The sequence below is a fragment of the Ahaetulla prasina genome, chromosome 2, assembly GCF_028640845.1.
Source record: "Ahaetulla prasina isolate Xishuangbanna chromosome 2, ASM2864084v1, whole genome shotgun sequence".
Taxonomy (NCBI): domain Eukaryota; kingdom Metazoa; phylum Chordata; class Lepidosauria; order Squamata; family Colubridae; genus Ahaetulla; species Ahaetulla prasina.
Genome location: NC_080540.1, coordinates 183,206,958 through 183,220,172, shown reverse-complemented (window position 1 = coordinate 183,220,172; position 13,215 = coordinate 183,206,958). Strand labels below are relative to the sequence as shown.

The 13,215-nt window shown below is 41.2% G+C and overlaps 1 protein-coding gene across 1 annotated transcript in view; it reads left to right on the top strand.

Annotated features, from left to right (window-relative positions):
* Positions 1-12,528, top strand: part of TSPAN16 (tetraspanin 16) — a 29,901-nt gene extending 17,373 nt beyond the window's left edge. Inside the window, exons 2-7 of the mRNA XM_058167996.1 lie at positions 581-787; positions 2,573-2,647; positions 2,917-3,024; positions 5,475-5,609; positions 7,228-7,311; positions 12,472-12,528. Coding sequence (XP_058023979.1) covers positions 581-787; positions 2,573-2,647; positions 2,917-3,024; positions 5,475-5,609; positions 7,228-7,311; positions 12,472-12,528 — 666 coding nt within the window. The remainder of the gene's footprint in view (positions 1-580; positions 788-2,572; positions 2,648-2,916; positions 3,025-5,474; positions 5,610-7,227; positions 7,312-12,471) is intronic.
* Positions 12,529-13,215: the final 687 nt, after the last annotated feature.

The following is a 13,215-nucleotide window of genomic DNA, read 5'->3' as shown; positions in this document are numbered from 1 at the left end:
CCAGACTCTGTGGTCTCATCCCCAAACCCCCAAAACTTTAACCTAAGACTGTCTACTATTGACCTCACCCCATTCCTAAGAGGTCTGTAAGAGGCGTGCATAAGAGGACCAGTGTGCCTATCATCCCTGTCCTAATGTTCCCTTTAATTGTATTCATTTTATGTATTCAATTCATGCTTATACTTATATATATTATCTAATATGTAATTGACAAAATAAATAAATAATAAATAAATAAATTTGTTTAATGACTGTTTCAAAAGAGGCTGGAAATTTACTTCCGGCCATGTGAGTACCACAACTTACAATTGCAACAACTTATGACTGTAATTCTGAGCTCAATTATAGTTGTAAGTCAAGGACCATCTGTATAGATTGTACATTGTCTTGAGTATCCATTTTGCTAAGGGAGAGATTTATGAATGTTTCTAATCCAGTCTATTGATACTGGTTCAGTTTGTTAGGAATGAAATGTTGAAGCTAGCAAACAATCCTTTTTGCTCAAAAGTTTTTTATTGCAGAATTAGAACTTCCTAATGCAGAAGTGATACCTTCTGGTTTCTCTCCATTTTCCTCCCAGCTAGGGGGCCTGGCTTTGATGGGCATTGGTATCTGGGTGAAGGTAGATGGTGATTCCTTTGAGAAGATCCTTGGAGTTGCTGCACCACAAATGATGCTTCTGCTTCATGTGGGTTACCTGTGCATAACAGTTGGCAGCATCCTTTTCATCATGGGCTTTTTGGGATGCTGGGGAGCTGTGAAAGAAAGCAGATGTCTCCTGCTGGTAGTAAGTGATTTGCAAAAAGATCTTGCCATGGGAGTTATGAAGTTGCTAAGCTGTAAAGTTTACACCATGGCTACTCTCATCTTGACTTAACCTATGCTCCTTTTGCCTTCCAGTTCTTCTGAATCTTGATATGTTGGTAGACTCCCAAAATAAATGTCCCAACTAGCATTTATCATGAAAGGATCACCAGGCTTTTTTTCAAGCATTTTTGATTCCTATTTATTTTATGGGGCTGGATTGAAGTCAGTTCTCGATATTGGTATTACTCAAAAATTCCAGTTAGGTGGGCTCTGTTACTTAAAATTCTCTTAAAATGTTAATAAATGGTACAAAGAATTATTCTACTTAGATTCTTTATCAGCAAAAGACTGATGAAAGATTAAAGGAGTTGTAGATAGGTCCCCAAGGACATATCCATATGTGCTTTGAAGCACATAAATGCTTTCAAATTCAAAATGCTGCACAACCCTAGTACTGGTTGCTATTTGACATTTGAAATAACCTGTCAGCTTTTTAAGGCAGATCAGGTCAGAAAACAAGTATCACAAACAGTAGAGTACTTTACTGAAATAGGCTTTAATAATGGAATCTTGAAAGCCTAATATAGTTTCTCCTTCTTACACCCAAGAGAGTCAAGGCAGGCTAATCTTGATTTTCTTCATCATGACATCAACCATCATTATAAAGCATCTGAGAAGTGCCTTAAAATATATCTCTCAATGAAGCCTACCTAGTTTAGAAACAGTTTAATTAAATGAGCTGGCTGCTTCATTCTGTCAAATAGACCGTTCCTTATATGTGGTGTGAGGGCAGTCTCAGGCCACTTCACTTTTGGCAGGATGTTGCCTTACATCCATCTTCCTTATAATCCACATGGACATCATTTATAGTTGATACAAAGAGGTAAAGGTAAAGGTTCCCCTCGCACATATGTGCTAGTCGTTGCCGACTCTAGAGGGCGGTGCTCATCTCCCTTTCAAAGCCGAAGAGCCAGCGCTGTCCGAAGACGTCTCCGTGGTCATGTGGCCGGCATGACTCAACGCCAAAAGCACACGGAACACTGTTACCTTCCCACCAAAGGTGGTCCCTATTTTTTCTACTTGCATTTTTAGGTGCTTTCGAAACTGCTAGGTTGGCAGAAGCTGGGACAAGTAACAGGAGCTTACCCCGCTACACGGCAGCACTAGGAATACAGTATGCCTAAAATTGGGTTGCTCTATAGATATTATTAATACTATGAGAACATACCCTGTTTCCCCAAAATAAGACATTCCCTGATAATAAGTCCAATCGGGCTTTTGAGCACATGGCAGGCAATAAGGCCAAGCACTTATTTCAGGGTTCAGAAAAATATAAGACAGGGTCTTATTTTTGGGGGAAACATGGTACTATGAGCTGTGGTGGCACAATGATTAGAGTGCAGTACTGCAGGTAGTTCGAATCCCACCAGGCTCAAGGTTGACTTGGCCTTCCATCCTTTCCAAGTGGGTAAAATGAGGACCTAGATTGTTGGGGGCAATATGCTGACTCTGTAAACTCCTTAGAGAGGGCTGTAAAGCACTGTGAAGCGGTATATAAGTCTAAGTGTGCTATTGCTAACAAATTCAACAAAAGAAAGAATAGCACACCTTATCTACTCACTGATATATGGTGCAATATTGAATCTCTCTATTTAAAAACAGTGGAAAGTCCCTTTATTTAGATTTTGCCTAAACCCTGAGCCTTAACTGCCATTTCTGAGCTCTGGCTTTGCTGGTAGTGAACAGCACATTTCTCTGTTTCTAGTTTTTTGCAGTTATACTGGTAATCTTCACAGCAGAAGTGGTGTGTGCTGTTGTGGTGCTGATTTTCTCCACTGTGGTAAGTCATGGCTAACCCCCCCCCCCACATTTTTCCACATGCTACGCAATATCCATCCTACTAGGATATCTGGAGGTATAGTCCAATTGGACTAAAGCATGCCAAATTTAGGAAGGCTGATTTAGCATGTTGATGACACAGTTCATCCAACTATAATGAAAGATTTTGAACAGCTGATAAGGCAGATGACCCTTTAAACAGTATTATATGGAACTGAAGTGACAAATTGTAATATTATCATTTACCATTAATATGCCTCTTGACTCTAGACAAATATATTTGTTGAACACTTGAAAAACTGGGCCATGAAGACATTAAAAGAAGACTATGGGAGGCAAGAAGACCTCACAGCCATTTGGGACACTACAATGAAACAGGTAATTCAGCCAACAAAGACCAATTTTATAAAATCATAGAATCATGGGGCTGGAAGGGATCTTGGAAATTTTCTAGTCCAATCCCCTGCCCAAGGCAGGAGTCCTTATATCATCCTGGACAAATTAATGTCTTTTCTTGAAAACCTCCAGCAATGGAGTACTCTGAGAGGCAAGTTTTTTCACTGACCAATTGTTCTCCTGTCAGGAAATTCATCCTCAGATTAGCTCTCTCTCTAACGAGCATCCGGGAACAGCAGAAAACTACCAAAGAGAGGGAAAAAATGGAAAGAGGGAAACATAACTAAGGCAGAACACCAGCATATGGTCTGAATCTGCAAAGAGGAAATCAGGAAAGCTCAGATTCAGAACGAACATTTACAAGAAATGTCAAAAATAATTTTTAAAAAAGTTTGCAACATGTTAAAAAAAAACAAGGGAAAAGTCAAGGAAAAAATCAGTCCACTAATGGGAGAAGATGACAAGAAGGTGACAGGCAGCAAGGAGAAAGCAGAACTGCTAAATTCATTCTTTGCATCTGCATTCACAGAAAAGAAAAAATAGCCCAACCTACCAAAAGCAGAACCCTAAAAAACAGACTAGGAATACAAGTTAAAATAGACAAGAAATGGTAAGACCTATTCACTCTGTTCAAATCACCAGGACCAGATGGATTACATCCCAGATTTCTGAAGGAGCTGACAGACAAGATCTCAGACTCATTGAATTATATCTTTCAAAGATTTTGGAGCACTGGGGAACTATCAAAGGACTAGAAAAGAACTGATGTAGTTACGTCTTCAAAAAATGGGGGGGGGGATCGATCCAGAAAACTACAAATCAATCAGTTTGACATCAATTCCTGCAAAGATCCGGGGGTGGGCGGCGGGAAACAAGCAGCAGATTTGTGAACCATGAATAAGGTGATTAATAGAAGCCAGCATCAGTTTATTAAAAACAGATTGTGCTAAAAAAAAACCCTGATTGCCTGTTTTTATAAAGTGACTAAATTAGTGGATCAAGGAAATGTTACGTATATACCTGGACTTTGGAAAGCTATTTGACAAAGTAGAGCACAGCCTACTTTTTGGAAAGATAGAACAATGTAGGACAGACATTATCACCACCAGATGGATTCACAATCAGCTACCAATCACACTCAGCAGGTAGTCCTCAATGGAACAACATCTACATGGAGGGAAGCATGCAGTGCAATATCTCAAGATTCTGTCTTAGGCCCATTGCTCTTCAGTATCTTCATAAATGATCTCTCAAATTTTATATCCACATAGGATATCACATAGTTACTGCTGAAAATTAACTTGTGATAATATGTCAGCCCTCAAATGTTTCTCTGACGTGCCATTGCAATCTTGTTAGTCTGTCTTCCACTTTGACACAAAGAAATTCTAAGTTTGATTTTGAAATCTGCTACAGTTTTGTTCAAATACAGCTGCATTTTAAATAAATACCAGGGTATATGTGGGGAAAGTCTCTTTTTTCATTTATGATTTAATTTGTACTTGCATCTAGACTGTTCTGTTTTAATCTTTATATGCATCAATAAAATGCAAGAAGGAACAGAAAGGCTGAGAAAATATAATGAATTGTATATGTGCATCAATCTGAAGAACCAACTGAATAACAGTGTAACAGAATAGTTAGAAGAGACCTTGGAAATCATCTAATCCAACCCCCAGCATGAACTGGAGACACATTTCAGACAAATGGTTGTCCAGTCTCTTCTTGAAAGCCTCCAGTGATGGATCACCCACAACTTCTGAAGGCAAGCCATTCCACTGCTTGATTATTCTCACCATTAGGAAATTTCTCCTTAGTTCTAAGTTGCTTCTCTCCCTGATTAGTTTCCACCCATTGGTTCTTGTCCTGCCTTCTGATGCTTTGGAAAATAGTTTCCCCACCCATCTTTGTGGCAGCCTCTTAAATATTAGAATGCTGCTATCATGTCTCCCATAGTCCTTTTCTTCTTTTCACTAGACTATACATACCCAATTCCTGCAACAGTTCTTCATATGTTTTAGCCTCCTAATCATCTTTGTTGCTCTTCTCTATACTCTTTCCAGAATATCAACATCTTTTTTTATATTGTTGTGACCAAAAATGGATTCAGTATTCCAAGTGTGGCTGCACTAAGGCTTTGTAAAGCAATACTATTACTTCACCTGATCTCGATATTATCCTTCTATTAAGTCGGAGAAAACCCTTGGAAAATTGCCTACTTAGTTTGTGAGACATTAAGCGTAATGAATGGGGTAATTAATATAAATCTCCAAATGTATATATTTTGTTTGTAGTGTGTTATTTTGCATAATGTTTTAGTATCAAAGCTCCCATTGGTATTGAATCTTAGCAGCTTTGTGATAGTCTATATATTTTCTGGCTGCGTCCCTGTCTTTTGGCAACTGTAAACCCCATGCATCTTCCTGTTCTAGCTGAAATGCTGTGGATTCAACAATTATGCAGATTTCAACAGTTCCTACTTCTATCAAGCTCATGAGAAATATCCTTCTCTTTGTTGCCTAACCAGCAAAGAATGCCAGCAATTTGAAATAGACCATAATAAGCAGGTAACTTTGTTTCCTAAAGATCACAAAAGGCTGGTTGCTTTTCAGGTTTGTTAGAAAGATTACTTTTAAGAAGACCAAAAGCAGCCCATCTAACTTTTGTTAGAGGAAATGACAGCCCACCCAGTCTGTAGGTAAAATCTAGTTAATTGAGGGGCCACCAACCTTTTCATCCCCAAACCATTCTAATCCCAATTCAAAGCCTATTTGATATTGTTCAAGGCAGCTCTGATAATTTTCAGTTCCAGCTAGGATTAAAGACACTACAAAAAGAAGATGTTTTTGTAGGCAGGAACTGCTTAATTTGGCCCAATAGCCAAGCACACAGAACTGCCATCTAGTCAGTGTTCAGCTGTTGGCCTGTTATTGACTGCATTGCTCTCTGCACTGTTGGTTTCACTCCAAAACATCCCTCCCCTCTCTTTAAATAAATCAAAGAAAAAGAAATAAATTACATCAGTCCCCTTCAAATGGCTAGAATCACTCCATTTGGACCCTGTAAGTCAGTCAAACCAGAATACCACCATGGCAAAGAAACATTTGGGTGGATTGACAAATTGGAGTTCTTCACCCACCAGAAAACCAAGCTGTTTGAACTATGGCATTTTCTGCCTCATTAAAGCTATTCCTGAATTACAGGAAACATGTGAACCAAGGATTGCTTTCGTAAACCATCATCTAATCAGTAGGAGGAAATTATTGCAGTCCCTGTTGGATCCACATCTCTGCTTAGAAGTCCCTTAAATAACAAATGAAAATAAGTGCTTTCCTTCATCAGTGCATGAGGACTGAAATAATATATTAATAGCTGATAGCAACATTTGCATCTGAAAGCAACATGATTCTATATAAAAACTGGCATCATACATGTGTTACAATTGGTGGGAGTAGATGCAAAAATGTTGCCAAATGCTTCAGAACAGAATGGTCAAAATTCACCCTGATATCTACCCCACAGCCTGCTTCCTTTGCAGACATGCATTTCAGAGGTTTATATAATTCAATATTGGCCAGTTGCAAAATCAGTTGCAGGTGGATAGTCATATAAAATGAATGAATGATGCATTTGCAATAAAATTTGGGGGGAGGAAAGTATCCTCTTATATTGCATGTAGAGTTCTTTTTTCTAACCAAGAAAGGAAGGAAAAGAGGCAAGGAATTTTACTAATCTGTTTACTGTTTGGCAAGGTTAGTATATATTAAGCAACCTTTTTAAAAAAATGCAGAAACTTTCTAAAGTCAAGCAAGCCTTTTGATATCTATTATTTCCAAGCTTGATGCCTAATGACAAGAAGTAAAGATATTTTTATAGAATGATGCTAATAAACAAAAGTTGACTTTGTAAAAATATACAAATAGAATGAGACTATTGCCTTATACACTGTAAGCCGCCCTGAGTCTTCGGAGAAGGGCGGGATATAAATGTAAACAAAAAAAAAATACTTATGCTTTTTAAATAAAAGTGTCTGAATTTTTCCACTATGCATCCTACTTTATTAGAGTCCCAAGGAATTCAATAAATTGGCAAAATGATCCAGGATCCTTGTATCAAGACTGATATTAGAAAACAGAAAAGAGATAACAAATTATCTCTACTACATCACATACCTTTGTCTTTCAGGGCTGCTTGTTTGAATTTGAGATATTTCTGAAGCACAATGGGAAGATTGTCGGAGGAGTGGCTCTAGCAGTTGGGATGGTTGAGGTAGGCTTACATAGGCTCATTCTCCTGATTTCAAGATTCATGGCATTATTTATGCAGCATACGCAGCCATGCCTCTGCCTGGTAACAAGGAAACGTTGCTTATTGGCTGCGACGCTGGGGTTTTAACCAGCGGGAGAATTGAGCAGGTGCCATTGGCCGATAGTTTGACAGCCGCTTATATAAATAGTGGCTGTGACAGGAAGGTTCTGTTCTTCTATCGCTAGCACGGCCTTGCTTGCCAGGTGTTGTTAATTGCGTTAGCCTTTTACATAAAGATTCGTTGTTACCGTCAAGCCTCCATCCCTTTGTTAATTCCTCAAATTAAGACTGGCGACGAGGATGGGATACAATTTATGAGGAGACGGTAAAGCGCTGATCATGGCAGTGGAATATATTCACACTCTGCTCTGTGTCGTATCAATACGCATTGAGCAATGGCTAACAAGGCAACTTTTGCTGCATACGAGCCAGCCTACGAGACGTGGGATGCGTACATCAAGCAATTTGACTGTTTCCTTCAGGCCAACGATTACACTGACCTCTCGGGCAATAGGAAACGCGCCCATTTCTTGAATGCCTGTGGCCCGCAGATCTTCTCATTGGCCAGAGTTCTGTTGGCACCACAACCGGTCTCTGCTGTGCCTTGGGCCACTTTGATGGGCAAGCTGAAGGCTCATTATGTACCGGCTCCTTCGCGCATTTCCAGGCGATTCTCATTTGGCAGAGGGTCCAGATGGAAGGAGTTTCTATATGGCTTCTCTCCGGACCGCCGCAATTGACTTTGAGTTCCCTAACCTAGATGACTCCCTCCTTGAGCAGTTGGTGTGTGGCGTACAGAGTTTGAGATTGCAGTGCCCCCTCTTATCTAGAACTGATATAAGCCACCAGTTTGCTATGGCATGTGCTTTCGAGATGTCAGAGAAGTCAGTGGCAGAAATGCACAGGGCTCTGGCCACGCTCACGGCAACCCACTCTGCAGCCGTGCACCACGACGATGTCCTTTCTGATGACTATGAGGGCGAGGAAGATGACGTGAGCCACTTCAAATCAGCCCCGCGAATCAAGCAACCGGCAGAGAGGAGCCTACAGCCAGCACATTGCCTACGATGAATCATTCTTGCTTGATGCGCCGTTTCAAGGCTGCAGTCTACCGACAATGTGGCAAATGGGGGCATCTGGCCAGAATCTGTCATTCCACCGCATTGGACAACACTCCATCGGGTCCTTGTCTGGCTAGACAGTTCCAGAGAGGTCCTCCTGTGTCCCAAACTAATTGCTTCACCATGAACCGAGAGGACAACAACCCTGTGGTGTCGGTCAGCCAGGCTTCATCTGGCTCCAACAAAAAAATATTTCTCACTGTCAAAATTGAGGGGGTTCTTGTCGCATGGAGGTGGACACAGGCTCCTCTAAATCTATTATTGCTGCCTAAGACAAATTCTCACTCGGTTTCAGCAAACGGGCCTTAAGCTTAAACTGTCTAAATGCAATTTTGGGGTGCCTAAGGCTGAGTTCCTGGGGTTTTTGGTTGACGCTAATGGTCTGCACCCAACCCCGTTGAAGGTAGAGGCCATAAAAAATGCCCCTCCTCCGATGTGCAGGGCTGACTTGCAGGCTTTCTTGGTGCTCCTTAACTTTTATAGCGTATTCCTGCCCCATAAGGCTTCTGTGGCTGAGCCTCTTCATAGATTGCTAGATGGTAAGACTCCTTGGTCGTGGGGCAAGGCCTAAGCCACTGCTTTCACTGCTGTCAAGGCACTCCTCACCTCTGATGCTATGCTGGTCCAATACAGCGACAGCGTCCCCCTTACTCTCGCTTGTGATGCCTCTCCATATGGTGTTGGCGCTGTCCTGAGCCACCTGCTGCCAAATGGAACCGAGGCTCCAATTGCTTATTTTTCATGAACTCTGTCCTTGACGGAGTGGAATTATAGTCAATTGGACAAGGAGGCTCTGGCCATTGTCGCTGCCATTAAACGGTTTCATGACTACATTTATGGCTGTTTTTTTCAATTGATCACTGATCATAAGCCTCTTTTAGGGTTGTTAGCTAGTGACAAACAGACCCCTCAGATAATGTCCCCTTGCCTTTCTAGGTGGTCTGTGTTCTTGGCAGCGTACAATTATGAGCTCATCTATCGCCCAGGCAGGGAGCTCTCCAACGCGGATGACCTCAGCCGTTGTCCTCTTCCTGTGGGTGTCAAGGACCCTGCCCCGGCCTTGTCCATTTTTTTGGTGGATAAGCTTCCTGCCCTGGTGACAGCAGCTGACATTGCCTATCAGTCCAAACATGACCCTATTCTCGCACAATTCTGGATTGGGTGCGAAGAGGGTGGCCTCAGGGACATCTGCCTGGGGAGTTCTTACCCTACAAAATTAGACAACATGAGCTGTCCATCTTGAAAGGCTGCTTATTGTGGGGCAGTTGGATAGTGGTTCCTCCCCCCCTGCGCACCTCTGTATTACATTACCTACATGAAGGGCATCCTGGCATAGCCAGGATGAAAGCTCTAGGCCGCAGTTACGTTTGGTGCCCTAGACTGGATCAAGCCATCTCAGATTGGGTGGGAGGTTGCCACAGCTGCCAACTGTCCCAGGCGCACTACCTGCTGCCACACCTACAGAGTGGCAGACCCCCAGGAGTCTTTGATCCCAGGTTCATATTGACCTGGCTGGGCCATTCCATGGGCACAACTTCCTGATCATGTTTGATGCATATTCTAACTGGGTGGAGGCAATTCTTATGGCATCTACCACTTCTGAGGCTGTCATCAGCGCTTCACAAGTTGTTTGCCACCCATGGTTTGCCTGATGTGGTAGTTTCGGATAACAGGCCACAGTTCGCCTCAGCTGTTTTCCAGATGTTCCTGGCTGGGTTGGGCATCAGGCATGCCCAGGTCGCACCCTACCACCCTGCCAGCAATGGCCAGGCTGAACAAGCGGTCCGGTCTGTTAAAGATACTCTAGCCAGATTTGGGTCGGGAACGTGGCAGGAGAAACTAACAAAATACCTCCTGGCACAACATACTACCCCATGCCCCACAACCAATCACAGTCTGGCCGAGTTTCTCATGGGCCGGCGCCTGTGAATGACCCTAGGAAGGTTGCATCCTGATGACGCCTCCGATACCCCACTGGACTCGACCAGCCGGCCCAGAACCTTTGTTGTGGGGGACAAGGTATTTGTCAGGAATCATGGGGGGTGATCCCTTGTGGTTACCAGGCCGAGTTGTTCTAGTAACAGGACCCCATTCTTACAGGGTTGAGCTTGAGGATGGGCGGATCTGGCAGCTTCATGTGGACCAGATTCAGGGACGCAAAGACCCCTGCAACACCCGGAGAATCGCCGGCCGGGACTCCTGATGGGCCACCTCCAGTAGGCCAGTTGATGCCTACTACACATCGCTCCAACCAAGTCTTCACTAGCCCCCGTCATTCCTGCAGTTCCGGAACTTGCATCTCCTCCTCCACCTGGCGAGGTCCCTGAACTGCGTCGATCAGGGCGACTGCGCAGGTGTCCCGCATATTTGCAGGATTACGCATGCGCTATCCAAGGGGGGAGGAGTGCAGCGTATGCAGCCATGCCTCTACCTGGCAACAAGGAAACATTGCCTATTGGCTGCGACGCTGGGGTTTTAGCGGCGGGAGAATTGAGCAGGCACCAGTGGCCGATAGTTTGACAGCCACTTATATAAATAGCGGCTGTGACAGGAAGGTTCTGTTCTTCTATCGCTAGCACTGCCTTGCTTGCCAGATGTTGTTAATTGCCTGTTAGCCTTTTAAATAAAGAGTTGTTGTTACCGTCAAGCCTCCATCCCTTCGTTAATTCCTCAAATTAAGCACTTTACATAGACCCCAGAATCTGCTTTCCAAAAGTAATTTTTGATTAAAATAATTGCAAAAGCCCAGATAGTGTGGATAATGTATGTTCACTGTTTTGTTTGATAGAGACTTTAGAAAAACTGTATCATTCATCTGATTAGCCCCTTTGATCAGATCCAGTTTGGGCATTTTTTACAACCTTCTCCAATCTTTATTCTTTATGTCTTTACTGCCAAAATGTTTTACTGCTATTAAAAGACTCTGGTAATCATAATGCCAAAATCTAAATGTCACTAGCAGATTTAAAATTATACTCCATGTGGTTTGTTTATTATTTATTTATTTATTTTTATTTATTAAATATATTTGCCCCATCAAAACCACAAGGTGACTCTGGGCAGCTTATGCAACAATATGTATACAATAAGAGTAAAACACTATGAAAATAAGAATGATCAGGTATAAATAAAGCTAAAAGATAGGGGGAGGGAGTAGGCTGAGCAGGTGAATCTGTTATTAATCGATTAACCACCTCTAGTGTGATGTTCCCACTATAATATAATAACTGGCAGAGCCAAGTCTTCAGGAAGGTGGGAATTGACCTCACTGCTTGGGGTCATGATGTTCCAAAGGGCAGGAGCAACAAGAGGTTTTCTGTCCATTACAGTGTCTCCACTTGTGTCCTAGTCTTCAAAGATATACCAGTGTACTGATCTGAGTTAATTTGCAGAAGTTGCTATCTTTACCTCATTTCTATAGTGGAATTGATAAATAGATTCAGAAAAACCATCTCTAAAAGCAAAGAAATCTTCCCACCTACTATATATGAATTTCAGATTTATTTATTTATTTATTTATTTTATTTTATTTATTTATTTTGTCACAACAGTATATATAAGCATGAAAGTAACTATACAATATATAAGCATATATATAAGCATAAGTATGTAATAACTATATTAATTGGATATAATGAAAGGAAACAATAGGATTCTATTAATTATTAATTAATTAATTAAATTATATTATTTATATAATTATTTATATTAATTAAAAGAATCTTATTAAATAAGATTCTTTCATTCACCTATATCATTTGTAGATGTTGCCTAGATGCTCTCAGATTATACTGTCATAGAAAATGAGTCAAACTTTTACTGCATATTTTCCTCCAAAATGTTATCATAATCCTTCTGAAATCTAGAATAAGAGTAAGTGAATATCTTCTGCAGGCTTTGAGGACATTTTAAATCCATTTTACATCAGAGGGTGTGTCAGATTAGTAAAGTAGCATGCAAACTATGTCAATCTCATTTCATTTTTTCTTTTGTTTTCTAGCTGGCTGCTATGGTTGTCTCCTTGATCCTCTATTTTCATATTGGTACAAAGGTCTGAAGCAAAATGCCATCCCTTGTGCCGATCAAGCACCAACCACGTCAGTCTCTATGCCTGCAGTGAAGAGACAGGACAATTGTCCTTATTCATAAATGAAAAAAAGCAGTATCTTTCAGTGGCTCTGTATAGCTATAGAGCTATCACATCTTGAACCTCTTTGATAATGTTATTGATCGATCAGTAATTTCCCCTTACTGTTATAAAAATCATTACATAGTCAGACATGCCAAAAAAAAATAATAGGCTTCATCTACTACTATTTGTTCTATATTGTGGGAAGCCCAGGAATTTTTTAGAAGGAACATTTACTTTGAAAAACAAACATTAAATATGTTTGAGAGTTATTTGTAAGGATATGTGCATAGACTTAGCAGACCTGATGAGAGTGCACACAGGAAATAGTACCATTCCTAAAGCAGATCAAGAATGCAGCTGTATAAAGTGTCTGTAATTTCCTGTTTGGAAACTTTGAATGAGGGCCAGGAAGAATTGGTTCCCAGAAGTGACAAAGTTAATAGCCCATAGTGTTCCATGCCAAAGCATGAGTTGCTTTAATGCTGGCCTCATAGAATGGTTTGAAAATATATTGCATGAGATAGCAACTTAAATGTAAGATAGGCAAATTTGCTGATGCAGGCGTGTCATTAATAATAATCTAACTCTCAAGGACTTTTTATTATAATCTAA